General features: G+C 48.3%; 2 protein-coding genes and 1 pseudogene across 2 annotated transcripts; 2 read left to right on the top strand and 1 right to left on the bottom strand.

The window, feature by feature from the left end:
* The first annotated feature begins 308 nt into the window (after window positions 1-308).
* On the top strand, window positions 309-1,410 carry LOC101753520 (annotated as a pseudogene).
* Window positions 1,411-4,307: 2,897 nt separating this feature from the next.
* On the bottom strand, window positions 4,308-4,880 carry LOC111257050 (NAC domain-containing protein 4-like). The gene has a single exon (XM_022826063.1). It carries the CDS (start codon window positions 4,878-4,880, stop codon window positions 4,308-4,310), a length of 573 nt encoding a protein of 190 aa, XP_022681798.1.
* A 6,105-nt stretch (window positions 4,881-10,985) lies between these two features.
* LOC101782685 lies at window positions 10,986-12,810 on the top strand. Its single transcript, XM_004964953.3, has 4 exons — window positions 10,986-11,191; window positions 11,407-12,032; window positions 12,116-12,196; window positions 12,278-12,810. The coding sequence occupies exons 2-4, from the start codon at window positions 11,916-11,918 to the stop codon at window positions 12,488-12,490; spliced, it is 411 nt and encodes a 136-aa protein (XP_004965010.1). The 5' UTR covers window positions 10,986-11,191; window positions 11,407-11,915; the 3' UTR covers window positions 12,491-12,810.
* Window positions 12,811-15,679: the final 2,869 nt, after the last annotated feature.

Raw genomic sequence — 15,679 nt, 5'->3', positions numbered from 1 at the left:
CACACATTGAATTGCCGGTCTACGGGCACCCGGGTTGTGATTTATTATTTCTGTTTCCATTTGAACTTGAGTCATTTGAACAAGTGTGCTATGATGATTCATTTATTCTGTTTCATTCTAACCTGAGGCATTGGGCATTATGCAATGATGTTTTGTTATGTTTACTTAGATGAGGCATTGGGCATGATGCAATGATGTTTTGTTATGTTTACTTAGATGAGGCTTTGGGCATTATGCAATGATGTTTTCTGGTTCTGTTCATTATTGCTTGAGGCAATGGGCAATATGCAATGATGTTTTATTAGGAGATGGTACAAGAGAATGGTCACTTTGACCTAGTGGAGGAACTTGAGGGTGCAGAGGCTGCTACCCAGGCTGCTATCCAGCCTACTGCTGGCTAGGCTACCGCTGGTGCTGGTGGCCTAGCTGCTGGTGCCGCTGGTAGCTAGGTTGGTGCCTAGGTTGGTGCTGGTGCTGGGCAGCAGCCCAGGCCTGCAATGAGATGGACCAATGTCATGTCTGCATTTGTGCTTCACCGCTTCTGCCAGCTGATCCGTACTGGTGTGAGAACTGACAAGGGGTTTAAGGAAGTGCACTTGAACCAAGTTGCCAAGTCTATGAATGAGTTCTCAGGCAATGAGGTGACAGGCACCTAGGTGTACAATCATTTGAGGAAGTGGAGGCAGAGGTGGATCAGGGTGATCAAGCTAAGAGAACTGAGTGGTGCTTTGTGGGATGAGGATAACTTCATGATTACTTTGGAGGATGAGCACTACAAGGGGCATATCAAGGTTTATATCCTTTCATCTTCACTTTTATTGCTTTCATAATTTCATGATGACAACATATGCTAACCATTCCTTTGTTTGGATTTCAGGCATACCCAAGGATGCTGAGTTATTGAACAAGCCTATAGAAAACTACCAGCAGATGCAGATCATCTTTGGGAATGGACTGGCTACAGGGAAGTTTGCCATGGGCTCTAGTGAACCTTTGGGCTCCCCTTCTGACTTTGTTGTATCTAAGGCAGAGCCCATGAAGGTTGATGATGTGACAAAGGTGCTTGGAGAGGCAGGCAAGAGTCAGGATGGTGGTGTTGCTGGGTCTGATACAACCAACAAGAGGAAGAGGTCCATGCTTAGTGAGGGGGATATTTTGGTCATGACTAGGATGACTGATGCAGTCAACAATATTGCCAATGCCATTCTGCAGACCAAGGTTGAGGATGTGCACCCTGATCTCTATAATGCTCTCATGTTCATGCATGGATTCATTGATGAAGTACTCATGGCTGCTTATGAGCACCTGCTTGCCAACAAGGCTTATGGTATTGCATTTGTGAAGATGAATGCTTCTCACCGAATGTTGTGGTTGAGGACCTTCTTGGCCAAGCACTCCTACGTGCAGTGAGCCTCCTGATCATGCAATGGGCTACTTTTGTGCAGTGACCATTCTTTTGTGCAGTGACTGCTGATCAGATGGTGGCTTTTTTTTTGCAGTGAGTCTCCTAATCTGCTAGTGCATTCTTTTCAGCAGTGAGCCTTCTCCTAGTTGCCTCTCCTGAGCAGTTGATCTATTGATACCTTCTGCTAGACTATTTGGATTTGTAACTCAATTATGAGTTACCTAATGTGATGAAAATCTGATGATGTGGTTGTTCTAAGCATATGCCCATTGCCAGATGATTTATGACTACTCTATATTTCTGTCATTTTGCTTGTTGCTTTCATCTCATTCCTGTTCTGAGCATATGCCCATTGCCAATGATTTCTATCAACCTGTGCTACTTTTGCTTCCTGATTACATCTCAAATTGGTTACAATTTCTGAGCTTACATGTCCATTGCCAATGATGCTTGTGATTAGGTGGTTATCTTATTATGGTCATATGTGATAATCCTATCCTAAGCATATGCCCATTGCCCATGATTTTTGTTAACCTGTGCTCCTTTTGCTTGCTGATTATATCTCAAATTGGTTACATTTTCACATGTCCATTTCTACTGATGGTTTAAGTTCACCATTTGTCAACTCCTTTTTTTGGGCAATGATACTTTCTTTTCCCTCTTTACTCCCCAGAAACGTTCTGGTATGTCCAGAGGAGCGTACTACAAGTACAAGACAAAAGAAGAAGCCATGAAAGCATTTTATGGTGCAAAATTTCAAACTAAAGAGATACCTGCTACAGCTCAACCTAAGATCAAGAAGGCTTCATGGAATTTTAAAGATGTCATGATGTTATTAGAGGCTTCAGTTATCTTAGTTCAAGCTATAATAATTGTAGTTTTAGTTTCAAAGTGTATGTAATGTTACATTTGTCACAAACTGTGATTTCATCCAATGAACTAGCTGGTGGTAACTCCACCCATTAAATGCAAGAGGTGACTGTAACATGGTGCATTCGACCAACCAAACGAACTCAACTTGCATCTCATATTTGAATTATGTGTCCATATGTGCAACCAATCACTGTCTCCTCGTAGCTTGGCTCGACTGCAGCAAGCAACCAAACATGGGGAATTTGTACCCGCAGGGCCTGGCTCCGGCCAGCTTGGTTCCTTGATGCGAGCTAGGCTCGCTGGGGAAGGTGGATGCAGTGGATCGCAATTCGCAACAGCATGTTTTGGGTTTTAGGCTTTCAGCCTATGATCAGGATGCAGATAAAACGGTTCAAGTTGAACACACGAGGTTCTATTAAGTTCCTCGTGAGGATTGGGGGGCACCATTTGGATTCTGCCTATGCTACCATGGTTAGAGAGTTCTGAATCAGTTGGGAAGTGGGATGTAGTTCTCGTGGGGTTCAGATTTTGGACAGACGTGTAGCTCTTGTCCTTAGCAATCATGAACACAAGATTGCAGATCGAGCAATGAAAAAATTGTTAGTGAGATACTGAAATACAAGGTCCAAAGATAGCAAAGTTCTAATACGGTTTCAGATTCTTGATCAAGAAGTGGGATCAAAAGCCGAGCGCGATTCTTGGTCTCAAGCAACAAAGCTGTGTGTAATGGTTGCTCCACTTACAACCACAGTGCACTACTACTCTACTTGACGGCAACACACTGCGGGCTGCGGCCAAGCCGCCCCACCAAATGATTTTTCATCCTTGTGATCTTTGTAACAATCCCTTCCAACAATCTCATACGCATCAGAGGTTGTTGTATAAATAGAATCACAAGGGAGAGGAAATGCAGAAACCAACTAGTGACAGAAGTAAATCCTGAAAATTACTCATAATCGATAATCCAATAAACAACACACACAATAGGAGTATGTTAACTAAACTACATCATCTTCATGTTACAAGTATCCAACAACAAATGTTAAATTCTCTGTGCTCGTCTGCTTGATCAATAGAGCTAACAGGCTGCGTAGGATTGGTTGGGCATGGTGAAGAAGAAGGAATATGCCGGCTCCATGCAGCCGCATTGCATAGCCGGAGCAGATGGTGTCACAAGATTGACGCCATTGTACGGCGGTGCCGTCTGGCAGAGTAAGCTTGAGCCCGTAGCATCGGAATCAAGATATGCTCCCGGATCCATCAATCCTGGCAAGACGCAAGGGTGAGTTGAGGGCGAGTGGCCAAGGGAACGAATGAACTCATTGATGTCAAAGTTGTCCAACAAGCCCAAATCCCATGACGTGTCAGTGGTGATGTCGGCGGTGAGGTCCTGATTCACCATAATCGTCACCGGCGCCGCGTGCTGGTCTGCGTCAGCGATCCAATTGTCATTGGCGTGGCCCATGTCCACCATCACCATGGAAGAAGAACAGTTGGGCTGCGACGTTGCCATGTTTAGCGAAGCGTCCGCTGCCACACGCCGCCGGGCCGCGGCTGGAGCTGCTTCATCGACAGCGGAGTCTGCTGCTTCTCCCCTCTTCCTCTTCTTAACGTGGTCGCTAAACCATATGCAGTACAGCCTCAGCTGCGACCCGGCCAGGTGGTCCGAGGCGGTGATCGCATACTCGTGCCTCACCCACCCCGTGCTGCCCTTCTCGCCGCCTTCCTGGAAGTGGAAGCTTAGCTCCTTCTTCCTTCATGCCACCTTCGCGCTGGAGTCGCTGTGGCCTGAGACACGCAGCTTCTCGCCATCGACACACGTCCTCTCCCCATTCCAGAACCTACCGCCCGCGCAGGTCCGCTTCTGCCATGAGCCCTTGCTGCTCTTCGCCTGCCCCGGCGTGAAGAAGAAGGCATCATCCTTGCACCCGTTGTGCTCGAGGAGCTCCCACGGCGGCGCGCTCAGCGGGTTGTCGTCGAGGATGGGGCCATCCAGCGGTAGTGGCTGGCCTAGGACGCGAGGGAGGAGCTAATGCGTGACGACGTCGCCATCCTCGGGCGCGAAGAGGAAGCCCGGCGGGAGGCCGAGCGCGCGCGGCACCTCCATGGCGCCGCTCTGCCTCCTCCCGTAGCTGTTGCGCCTGATGTGGTACAATCTCAGCGGTGACCGCGCCAGATCCTTCGGGGCGGTGACCACGTACTCGTGCATCACCCATCCCGTGCTTCCCTTCCCGCCGCCGCCGCCGCCGTGGAAGTTGAGTGCTTTCTTCCGCCACGCGGCCTCCCTGCCGCCACCACCGGGGATGCGCAACTTGTCACCTTTCGCACACGTCTTCTGCCCCTCCCACCAGCCGCCGCCTGCGCAGGTTCGCTTCTGCCGCGCGCCCTTCCCGCACCTCGCCTGCCCCTCCGCGAGGAAGAAAGCTTCCTCCTTGCACCCATTCCGCTTGAGGAGCTCCCACGGCAGAGCGCTCAGCGGGTCATCCTCAAGGATGAGGTCATCGATCCGAAGCAGCCAGCCTAGGATGCGAGGGAGCAGGTAGTAGTCCACGGCCACCTCGTCCTCGGGAGCAAACACGAAGCCTACCAGGAGATCGGCCATGCGCAGAGCCGCCTCTATGCACCGCTCTTTAGGGCTCAAGCGCCCCTGGAGGATTGGGAGGAGGAGAAGAAGAGAACTGCGCGTATGGGCGGCGCGTGCCTTCGCCCATATTTATTGGGCCATGAGGATTGCGGATCGGGGGCTACGCGCGTGGTCGGACAGAGCGGGCGGTTGTGCTTTTCTGGTCAGAATCGGATTCACTTGAAAATGCTCATGGAAACATTTCGCATACTCATGGAAACGTTTCACAGCTTTTCTGTTCGGAATCGGATTCACTTGTGCAGTATATTGAAGTATTTACAACTGAAGTTACAGCTGTATAAAACACTGTTAATGTTGTGTGGCAGTTATGTGGAGCTTACGGAACATTTTCAATCTAATTTTTTTACCAAAACACAATATTCATGGAAAGATTCATACACACTAGAAGTAACTTCAAGAAACTAGGTCCACCAAAATTTATTTGTCATGGAACTGAGACTGAGATCATCACATAAAGATTTCGTCAGATCAAAGCAAGATTTCCCGAGCTGGAGCTTTGATCAGTATCTCTGTTCCTGGTAGTAACTTTTCTTTCCACCCCTGATTTTTTGTTCCATAACTTCTCTTTATTGTACTGAAAAGTTTTGATTTGGACCTCCAAGGTATCTCCTTTTAAGGGCCCTTTAGTAGGGCTTCCCAAGTGATTTTTGGTGAAGCCCTACCAAAACGCTATCTCCAAATCAGCTCCACCATGGAAGCTCCTGCAAATACATTGACTGGTGGTGGAGGAGGGAGCCAGAGCTGAAAAACATTGGCTTCCTGCAGCTCCATCCTGCCCGCGGGGGCAAAGTGCCTCCTTTGCCCACAGCGCCCCCCCAGGCAACATCGACGTAGGCGAGTGGCGGACGGACGCAGAGAGGTGGCGTGGGCGAGGTGGCTGGCGTGCGTAGGCAAGCGGCCAGCGGCACGCAGTGATGACGCGAGCACATTGACGTCATGGGTGAGGAAAGGGTGCAGGTGATAGCGGCGCTGGCCTGGAGGGCGACGGGGCATGGATGACGGCAGCGGCGTGGGCCTAGAGGGTGACGGCAGCGATGCGAGCCTGGAGGGCGGCGGCGCGGGGATGGAGGTGGAGGGATACGGGAAAAGAAGGCCACGGGTGAATGGATAAGAAAGAGAGAGGAAGGGAAGGAAAGGGGAAAAAATAGGAAGAGATGAGAAAAGGAGAAAGGAAAAAGAGAAAAGGGAGAGAAGGGGAAACAAAGAGAGGAGAAAAAATAGGAAGAAAATAGAAAACTGAAAAATAAAAACAAAAAAAGATAAGGGTATTATAGACATTTCACTTTTTTTATCCATGTTACACCTATATGAGAAGTCGTTTTACCAATTGTTTTTCTAACCAGACAAGTCGGAGTCAAAAAAAAGTTGCTCCATCAAAAAAGCTACAGCCGCAGCCGTTTTAGCTACAGCCAGAGCCCTGCCAAATGAGCTCTAAACCTTCAGCTGAGATATGCACGATATCCATCACTTCCCTTCTCTGCCATTGTTACGTGTTCTTCAAGGAGCAAACGTGAAACATCTGCCAACAACGATTTACCAAGGGGTGTTTGGTTCCCGTCAGACTCCGTCACAGCTACAGTCGTGACCACCGCCACACCGTTTCCCTTAATTACATTTGTAGCAGATTTATGAGGCGCGGATTTTCTCCACCACAAGTTGTGGCGCCGCCGCACCTTGACGTGGCAGCTCATGGCCGGAGACCAAGCAGCCCTGAGACTTAGCGCTTCTGCAGTGTTTGACACCTCTCAAGCTGGCAGGCTGCTGTATATTTGTGTTAGGATTTGGTACTGTTCATAGCCCCTAAGCATACTTCTATTAAAATAGCGTAAATCGTTTATAAAAGCTTGCCGGCATTCCGTCAGGTCCGTGCTTTAAGGTCTCCAATGCTAAACTTTGCTGCTTTCACCTCCTCGCTCTTCTGTGTACTCCGCACCGCACAGAGGTTCTCATTCTCATCCGCTAAGACTTTTGGGTTAACTGCTTGCAATACTTCTTCACTACTTGGCCCTGCTGTAGATGTGCAGAGATTAGAGAAGTAACTTGCCAAATGTTATTTCAAGTTTCAACTGCTCTTCACCCTCAATCCACACGCCATCTTCTCTTGTGAGTGTTTTTCTTTTTCCTTTCTGATGCAAAGGCATGGAAAAAAAAAAAGCAGTATTCCTGTCTCCCGACTGAAGTAATTCAACATGAGCTCTCTGTCTCCAGAAGAAGTCCTCCTGGCTCCTGCTATTCTAATCTGTCCAATTTCTCACGCAGAAAATGTTCTCGAGAAATTGTATTCTGGTCAATTGTGTCAACGCCGCATAGAACAGGTTGCCGCCGACGCCGAGCCCACTGCGATGGGCCACGCTGGCGAAATGCAGGGCTCGGGCTCGGTTGCGGGGAGAAGCAGAACTGCAGAAGGTGTCCGGTGGCCGGTGGGCGAAGGGCGCGGCGTCTAGTGGTGAAGGCGGCGGCCCCGGGGCTGGCCGTAAGCCTCGCCGGCGCCGGCGCGCAACGGCATGGTTGCCACTTGCCACACAGGCAGAGCAGAGAGAAGTAGAGAACACACAGCACGGTTCGAGACTTCGGGACATAGAACGAAAAACGGGACCGGTCATCGAACCGGTGAGGCCATCAGTTCAGTGGTTACTGGTCCTGTCGAACCGTGGTTCAATATTCAATTATATAATATATACACTTCCCTCACTCACAAGCAAAACTTGGTCGAGTTGGTCACTAGGTAGCTTCGAGTCCATAGATCAGGCTGAGCCGACTTTCAGCCCAATATACAGCCCAATATACAGCATCCCTTTGTATTATTCTGGGACGTGGCCGGTTCAACAAAACCAGGACCGGTTCACTCATGCAAAAACCAGCTGGTTCACACCGGTTCAAATGCTTGGCCTATCTTTTAGGTGAACTGAACCACTAAACTCGCCGGTTCACGGATTTTCCAGTCCGACCGGTGAACCGAGTCGTTTTTTCTATGCTGGGGAGTCATTGCGTCAAATGAGCATTGTCTCACCGATGTGTGGGTCAGCCAGTAAAAACTCCCTCGAGTGCGATGGGCTAATCGCTTCCACGAGTAGGACATGCGAAATTTGGGTCACTCGTGCATTGACATGCTAGGTAGCGCGCTTGTCAGGCTCCCTTTGGTTGGCTTTGAGCTTTTAGGAAGCAAAAGTAGCTCCCAAAAGTCCAACCAAAGGACAAAGGAGGCAGCCTGACTTTGTCCAAAAGTAGCTTTCTTCATAGTAGAAATGTCACGCCAGTCCGGACTTACTTTCACTGGCTGTGGGAGGAGAAACTTCATTTTATTTATCCGCCTGCCACTCGTAAGTAGAGAATACCGGTTCGATTCCCTATCCAACCACACCGCGACGGAAAAGGAAGCTCGCGAGGTCGCTCCGCCGCCACCCTGGTCTCCTCCGCCTAGAGCTCCTATGCTGCTGTGCGAGCTCCTCCGGCGCGAGCCTCCTTCGCCGCCGCGACCTCCTCTGCCATCGCACGGGCTCCTCCGGCGCGAGCCTCCTCCACCGCCGCGAGCTCCTCTGCCGTCGCGCGGGCTCCTCCGGCATGAGCCACCTCCTCCGCCGTGAGCTCCTCCACTGCGAGCCCGCATGGATCTGCCCCGAGGAGGAGACGTCGCGCCCAGGCTGGCAAGCCCCCAGCTGCCGCTACTCCTTCGCGCCTTGGCCAGTGAGAGGAAGAAGAAGGGACTGAGAGAGAGTTGAGTGGGGAGAGCTGTAGATGGCATGTGAGGTCCGCTTAACAGTTTTCTCAAAATCCACAGCTACCCAACCAAACAGTTTTCGGCTTTCCACAGTCCACACCTCACAACAGCTTTTCTACAGCCTACAGCTACTTTTCCAAAAGCTATAGTTCAACCAAACACACCCTCAATACAACCACTGCGAGCATCACTGCGGCTCCTATATAAGTCTTTTTTCATAGGGAAATATAAATCTGACCTCCATTTTACTGTGTTATTATTAAGAGTCTGTTTTATGCTTTACGTAGAACATAGAAAATTAGAATATACCTTCTCCATTTTAATTTATGGGTCATTTTTAGTTTTTTCTAGGCTTATGTATTCATACATAATACTAGTATCTATGTATTAGAAATGAGCATTTTAAGCCCGGTGCGCAGGCCTAGCCTAAGCACAATGGGGTTTAGCCCGCCCACACTCGTTATCGGGCCGGACGTGGTCAGTGAAAACCAAGCTCGAAAACAATTCGGGCTGGTTTGAGCCCGCCTGAACAATTAATTTTAATTATTTTCTGCTAAAAGAATGGTTAGCCCGAGCTCGACCTGATAACTTGGCCCGACAACGACTATGGATGGATGTGGGTACGAAATTTCGGTTCGAAATGAATCGGATTTTTTTCAACCGGCCCGAGCCCGACCAGGCCCACAAAATGCTCAAATCTCCTATGTATGTAGAAAAGTCAAAATGGATTATCTACATTTTGTAACGAAAGGAAAGGAGTAACGTTTTTTTATCAGGGATGTGGTAATAATAAAGGAGAGAGATAATGGCATCTTTAGACCTACAAGATGGTCCTTTCTTTATATTTATGATGAGTGGTAAAATCCTAGTTTCTCAAAGCATCTCCAAGAGTGCCCAAAATCAACTGCCAAAAATCTGTTTTTGGCAATGAACAGAAAAAAGCTACTCCAACAGTTGCCCAAACCGACTCCCAAACTATTCGCGTGCCCAATCCAGACGGCGTCCGTGGCCAAATTTTCGCCGACCCGTCGCACTCCCAATCACCAAAACTGGGCGAGCAAACGCCGATTCCCGCCGAAGTTCTGCTCCTCCCGCGTTGTCCTCGTCCCGTGCGCTCCATTTTTGCTGGCTCCTCCCACAGTCCCACTACCCCCGCCCCGTCGATTCTCCTCCCGCAGGCAGCGATGACACACGCCGTGCGCTCCTCTCCGCCCCCATCTGTCGTCCACCGCAAGCGGCGACGGCGCGTGCCCTGCGGTCTGCCGGCTCTCCGCGAAGGGCGACGAGGTGCCGCTGTTCTGGAGCTGCCGGGCTTCGTGCCGCTGCAACGATCGCAGGCCAGATCCTCATGACGTCCATCTGTGCCTCCCTTTTCAATTTTCATCCTCGCCATCTGGCGATCTGGCTCATCTCCGGTACCCATACTCTATCCGTCTCATCTATCAACCTGATCCTGCTTGCTCCTCTGCTCCGTCACAAGGGATGGGGATTCACTTCCTCTTAGAGTTGAAATTCCAGTATCCAAAGTTGCATTTTTGCCCAGTGCTCTTGTTGGTTCTACCAGAAATTACCACGGAGATGTAAAATTAAGAATCAAGATTGGTGGGGCTGGATGCGATCTACTAATTTTTTAAATTGATTAGCGTTGTACCATCATGATTTGGATGGAACTCAGACTTGATATTGAAATTCTTGTGTTCGTATCGGAAACTGCTTTACTCAAACAGCATTGTAATGCAAGAAAATATAGTTTTTGTTCCCCATCAAACATGGTTGTTGCTTATTATTCCTTTGAAATAATAGAAATCACCAGCATGAAGCCTTGCATGTTCGCTTGGCCAGAATGCCGAAAACTGGGAGGGCCGCCACCAGGCTGCACAGAAGACCTAGGCTATGGCGATATTTCTTTTGCTGCCGGAGGGCACAGCGTTCGTTTTACCCGTCGTTGTGTAGCTCAGTGGAGGATGGACCCATTTTATGAATGATGTGTCAGCAATTTTAATTTTTGGAATCAATCTTTTGGGAACGGTTGGTGCGTGAGGTTTTTTTTACTCCAGATAATTTTTAGCAAAGCCCAAAAACAAGATTTTTGGCACTATATTTTTAGGCACTCTTGGAGATGCTCTCAAGACCTTAACATAACTAAAAGAGTGAAGTACATGGCCGGTCCTCTAACTTGTTAAGTCCACACTCTTAAATTGGAATCAGGTCACTAAACTTTGTTTTGGGTGCCATCACAGGTCCAAACGGGCTTTGACGTGACATGCCACCTGGGTCCAGCGCGGGAGGGCAGCTGAGTAGGCCAAGTAAATATGCGCCCCCATTCCAACTCCACGACTCTTGGTTTTCCTCGTTGCGAGGAGACGAGGCGGACGTTCTTGTGGCGCGGAGGACGGTGGAGGACGGCAGCGATCGACGGTGAGCCAAGCGACGTGGGTCAGCCAGGAGTAGAGAGGCCGTGTGGGCGCCTCCATCTGGCCTACGCGGCAGCCGCAGTAGTGGAAGATGGGGGCGAGATTTCGGCAGCCAGGCGACGCCGCACTTGTGTATGGTGAGTCAATCCGAGCCAAATTCCATTGTTTTAGGTGTTGTGGATCCATGCAATGAGCACTATTGTATCACGGTTGATGTAGAAAAGGATGGATTTTTCGTGGCTAGGGTTTCACAAGGTTCTGATTTTAGTAGAAAAGGATAGGGCTTTATTGTTCTGTTCATGATTTTGCTCCATCGAGAATCGCTGATCGGGTTTGTATGTCTGTGCTGTAGGTGTTGGTAATGAGGAGTTCTCGATTGAGGTTCATCATGGGGTTTTCTTTGTTGGGCATGGCCATCTCAGATCATATGCTATGCCTTACCAGCAGGTCAAGAAATCTTCCAGGTTCAATCAAAGGAGTTTCAGTATACAGTGGATATCATATCTAAGCACTATGATTGTAGAAGGTGGGACCTGATAGGGATTTCTTGTAACCATGCAATATCTTGTCTGAGGCATGAGAGAATCTCACTTGAAACTGTTCTGCTAAACTGCTACTCAACTGATGCATTCAAAAGAGTGTATGATTTCAACATATGGCCCTGTAGTGATAAGACCATATGGGAGAAGGTGGATGGGCTTGAAGTTCTACCTCCAGTATATGAGAAGAGGTTGGCAGACCACCAAAGTCAAGGAGAAAGCAGCCATATGAAGTGCAAGGGAAAAGTGGATCCAAGTTGTCAAAGCATGGAGTGATCATACACTGTAAGCCTTGTGGAGCACCTAATCACAACTCAGATGGATGTCAAGTTCAAGAAGGATGACATCAGCTCTGAGGATGCTAAAAGGATGGTTGCCAACTTACAAAAAGCACAACTGGATAACCAAAGGACTGATGAACCTCAATGCCATAAATCAGGTACTAAACAAATTGGTTAGCTTTACTCTTTTCTTTATTCTACTTATTCTACAATACTCTGAAAAATACAACTCATTGTGTAGGATGTTATTGATCAAGACCTTTCTGGTTCTCAGTTGTTGCCACACCTTAGTAGCACTCAGTTGAGCCAAATGATGCATGAGGTAATTCAGTTGCCATATCTTGGATTGTAAGAGTACAACTTAAGAGCATCTCTATTCCCCAACTTGTTTTCAATGCTGCAGGAACCTCAGCCTAGCATGCTCTCTCAACAACAAGGGCCATTGCCAGATCCTGATTTCATCATGAGTAACAGACCCATTGCAAGACCTGCTCCACTTACAACTTGCACCAAGAAAGGCAAAGTTGTTGCTACAAAGAAGAGGAAGGTAGCAAAGAACACTGGAGCTGCATCTAGCAAGAAGAAGAAGACTGAAGCTAGGAGTGGGAGTGCTTGATGCAAGACTGAGAAGTTGATGCATTTCTTTTGTTGATGACAGATAGAACTTCCTTTTGTTCATGATACACAGCTGTTTACTTTTTTGCAAGACGGTGGAATTTAGTCTGTCTTGTCATATATACACTTGTTTAAGGTCATGTTAGTGATGCTAAGCAGCACCAGACAATCTGTGGTGTTAAGTTATGTAATGCATGTACCGGCTATGAGCACCAAACAATCTGGATGCTAAATTGGGTAGTGCTTATCCTGGTTAATGTTCTTCATTTATCCTGGTTAGTACTTATCCAAGGCAAAAGTGTTGTTCATTCTTGTGTCTCTGAGATCAAATACAATCTGAACTTCATTGCATTTATCAGTCTAGACAGATTTTTCTGATTTTTCTTTTTATCAAACTGGGCACATTTCATACATCCATCAATCTGGAATTCATTTAAAATGGTACATCATGCGTCACCGCTGTCATTTGCAAAACAATCATTACCATATAACTGAAATGGGGGATGGGAATTAAGGGGCCCTCTGCATATTTACTAGCCTACTCAGCAATCCTCCACGCTGGACCCAAGTGGCACGCCACGTCAGCTTGCAGAACGGGTCAAAGCCCGTTTGGACCTGTGATGGCACCCAAAACAGAGTTTAGTGACATGATTCTACAATTTAAGAGTGTGGGGACCTAAATGACACACTTGACAAGTTAGAGAACTGGCCATGTACTTCACTCTAACTAAAAAATTGATTAACTAGTAGGCACTATTGGAAAACTGAGTATTGGTTCTAACCCTTAGTACCGGTTGGTTTTTGACCCGGTACTAATGTAAGCATTAGTACCGAGTATAACGGCTAATTCTTCAGGAGCCCCCGTGACCCCCACCCGGTACTAATGGGTGACCTTTAGTACCGGTCCGATCGGACACGAAATCTTTATCAAATCCAGTTAAGCGCGCTTGACATCCGCGCTCCCTCTCTCCCTCCGCCACTTCTCCCTTTCTCTCCCCTAGTCCAACTTCTCTCCTCCCTCTCTCCTTATCCCGTTAGCCCCCTCACTCCCTCCGCTGCCGACCCACTCCCTCCCCCTCCACCGGTCCCCTCTCTCCCTCCGCTGCTGCCGACCCTCTCCCTCCCTCACTCCCCGACCTCCCCTCTCCTCCCCCCTCCGCTCACCCCTCACCTTGTGCCTGAGGTGAGGAGCGGCGGCAGCGACCATCGAGGCACAGAGCGGCGGTGGCTAGCAGGCTCGGCGCGACAAGATGTAGCAGCGCGGATGGAGCGGCGGTGGCAATGAGATCCGGGGGTGGCGGCGACGACGAGATCTAGGGGCGGGGGCGGTGGTGGCGACGAGATCCGGTGCGCTCCCCCCTTCTCTCTCCCCTCTTGCCGGACCTACCGCTCTTCCGGCCACATCCTGCCGGCTGCGCCCAGCCGCCCCTCCCCCGCGACCCGCCGGCCACCCCTTATTCCCGACCGGCCGCTGCTCCTACTCGCCAGACCTCTGAGGCAGAGGTCTGGCGAGTAGGAGCGGCGGCCGGCCGGGGTCCAGCGAGTAGGAGCAGCGGTCGCCCGGGAAGAAGGAGTGGCCGGCGGGTCGCGGGGAAGGGGCAACCGGCGCCGACGAGGCACGGTGGCGGGGCAGCCAGGCGCCGACGAGGCGCGGTGGTGGGGCAGCCAGGCGCCGCCGGTGAGATGCGGGGCCGGGCGCCGTTAATTTATTTGGCTTGTTTGTTATATCGTTTGATGGTAGAAGTATGTCTGAAACATTCAAGTAGATTTGCAGTATTGTACTCTTGGGATGCATGTGAAATCGACACTAGCAGTAAAATACTAGACCATTATAGAGTTTACTATATGCTTCCACAAGTGATCTTACTGAAGAAGCAAAGGCTGAGAGATCCAAAGCTTTGGAGTGCATGACATTGGCCCTATTTTCTAAACATAATTGAGGTATGTTTCTTACTTCTCTCTCCTTTCTCCGTATCAGGTCTTGTCATTTGGTGGTGCTGCTCTGCCTGATGGATGGAGCGCTCATGTCTACTGGATGGATGAAGTGCTCCTGTATTTGAAATTATACTACTTAAGGGGTGTTTGGATCCTCGGGCTAAATTTTAGCCCCTGTCACATCGAATGTTTGGACACTAATTAGGAGTATTAAACGTAGGCTAATTACAAAATCAATTTCACAACCCCTAGGCTAAATCGCGAGACGAATCTATTAAACCTAATTAGTCCATGATTTGATAATATGGTGCTACAGTAAACATTCGCTAATGATGGATTAATTAGGCTTAATAGATTCGTCTTGCGATTTAGCCTAGGAGTTCTGCAATTAGTTTTGTAATTAGCTCATGTTTAGTCCTCCTAATTAGCATCCGAATATTCGATGTGACACGGACTAAACTTTAGCTCCAGGATCCAAACACCCCCTTATTGTTCTTTTATTTTGATGAACTACTGTCATGAAAGACTACTAGTTTGAGTCCTACTATTTTGTTATCTAGATGGTCTGCTATCAGTTTGAGTCGTGCTACCGGTTTGAGTCTTGATTCTAGTTTGAATCCTGCTGCTACCAATTTGAGTCGTTCTACCGGTTTGAGTCTTGATTCTAGTTTGAGTCCTGCTGCTACTAATTTTAAGTATTGGACAGCTATATGTATGAAATGCATGATCGATCTAATTGCGTGTGCAAGAGGCCATCTATTTTGTTTGTTTTGTCTGTATTCGTATAAGTGCTTATTGGGTGCATAACAGGATGGCATGTAAAGAGCTATTAAATTTTTTTCACCATGAAAACTACTAATATAGAATAAAGAAATAGAAGAGAAACAGAAAAGAAAAAAGATCTTTAGTACCGGTTGGTATAAACAACCGGTACTAAAGGTTCTCTTTAGTACCGGTTATTTGACCCGATACAGGGTTAGGAACTGGCAGTGAAGTTGTTGTCATGCATGTAGATCTGGACATAGTTCGAAACACGTACATCATATACTTATACGAGCTTTCAGACATACTGATTGTGGAAGTAATAAAACATTCCCAAGTTTTTTTTCTCACAATGCATACTTAGAGCAGGAATGAAAGTTCACGAACTAGCATGTAGGATTCTTGTCAATCAGTGGACGTGTTGGCAGTTTTGTTGAGCTATGGTGTTAGGAACTCTTGACAGGTTTTTCTTATGATTAGGAAGTACCAGAGA

This window comes from Setaria italica, chromosome IV, assembly GCF_000263155.2.
Source record: "Setaria italica strain Yugu1 chromosome IV, Setaria_italica_v2.0, whole genome shotgun sequence".
Lineage (NCBI taxonomy): Eukaryota > Viridiplantae > Streptophyta > Magnoliopsida > Poales > Poaceae > Setaria > Setaria italica.
This window is presented reverse-complemented; position numbering and strand designations above follow the sequence as displayed.

What these genes read in the sequence shown, in the direction of transcription:
- LOC111257050 (XM_022826063.1), bottom strand. Translation starts at nt 4,880, where the DNA reads ATGGCCGATCTCCTGGTAGGCTTCGTGTTTGCTCCCGAGGACGAGGTG.
- LOC101782685 (XM_004964953.3), top strand. Translation starts at nt 11,916, where the DNA reads ATGTCAAGTTCAAGAAGGATGACATCAGCTCTGAGGATGCTAAAAGGA. An exon ending in ACCTCAATGCCATAAATCAG is followed by an intron (nt 12,033 to 12,115) that starts GTACTAAACAAA and finishes CTCATTGTGTAG; the next exon opens with GATGTTATTGATCAAGACCT. An exon ending in TGAGCCAAATGATGCATGAG is followed by an intron (nt 12,197 to 12,277) that starts GTAATTCAGTTG and finishes TCAATGCTGCAG; the next exon opens with GAACCTCAGCCTAGCATGCT.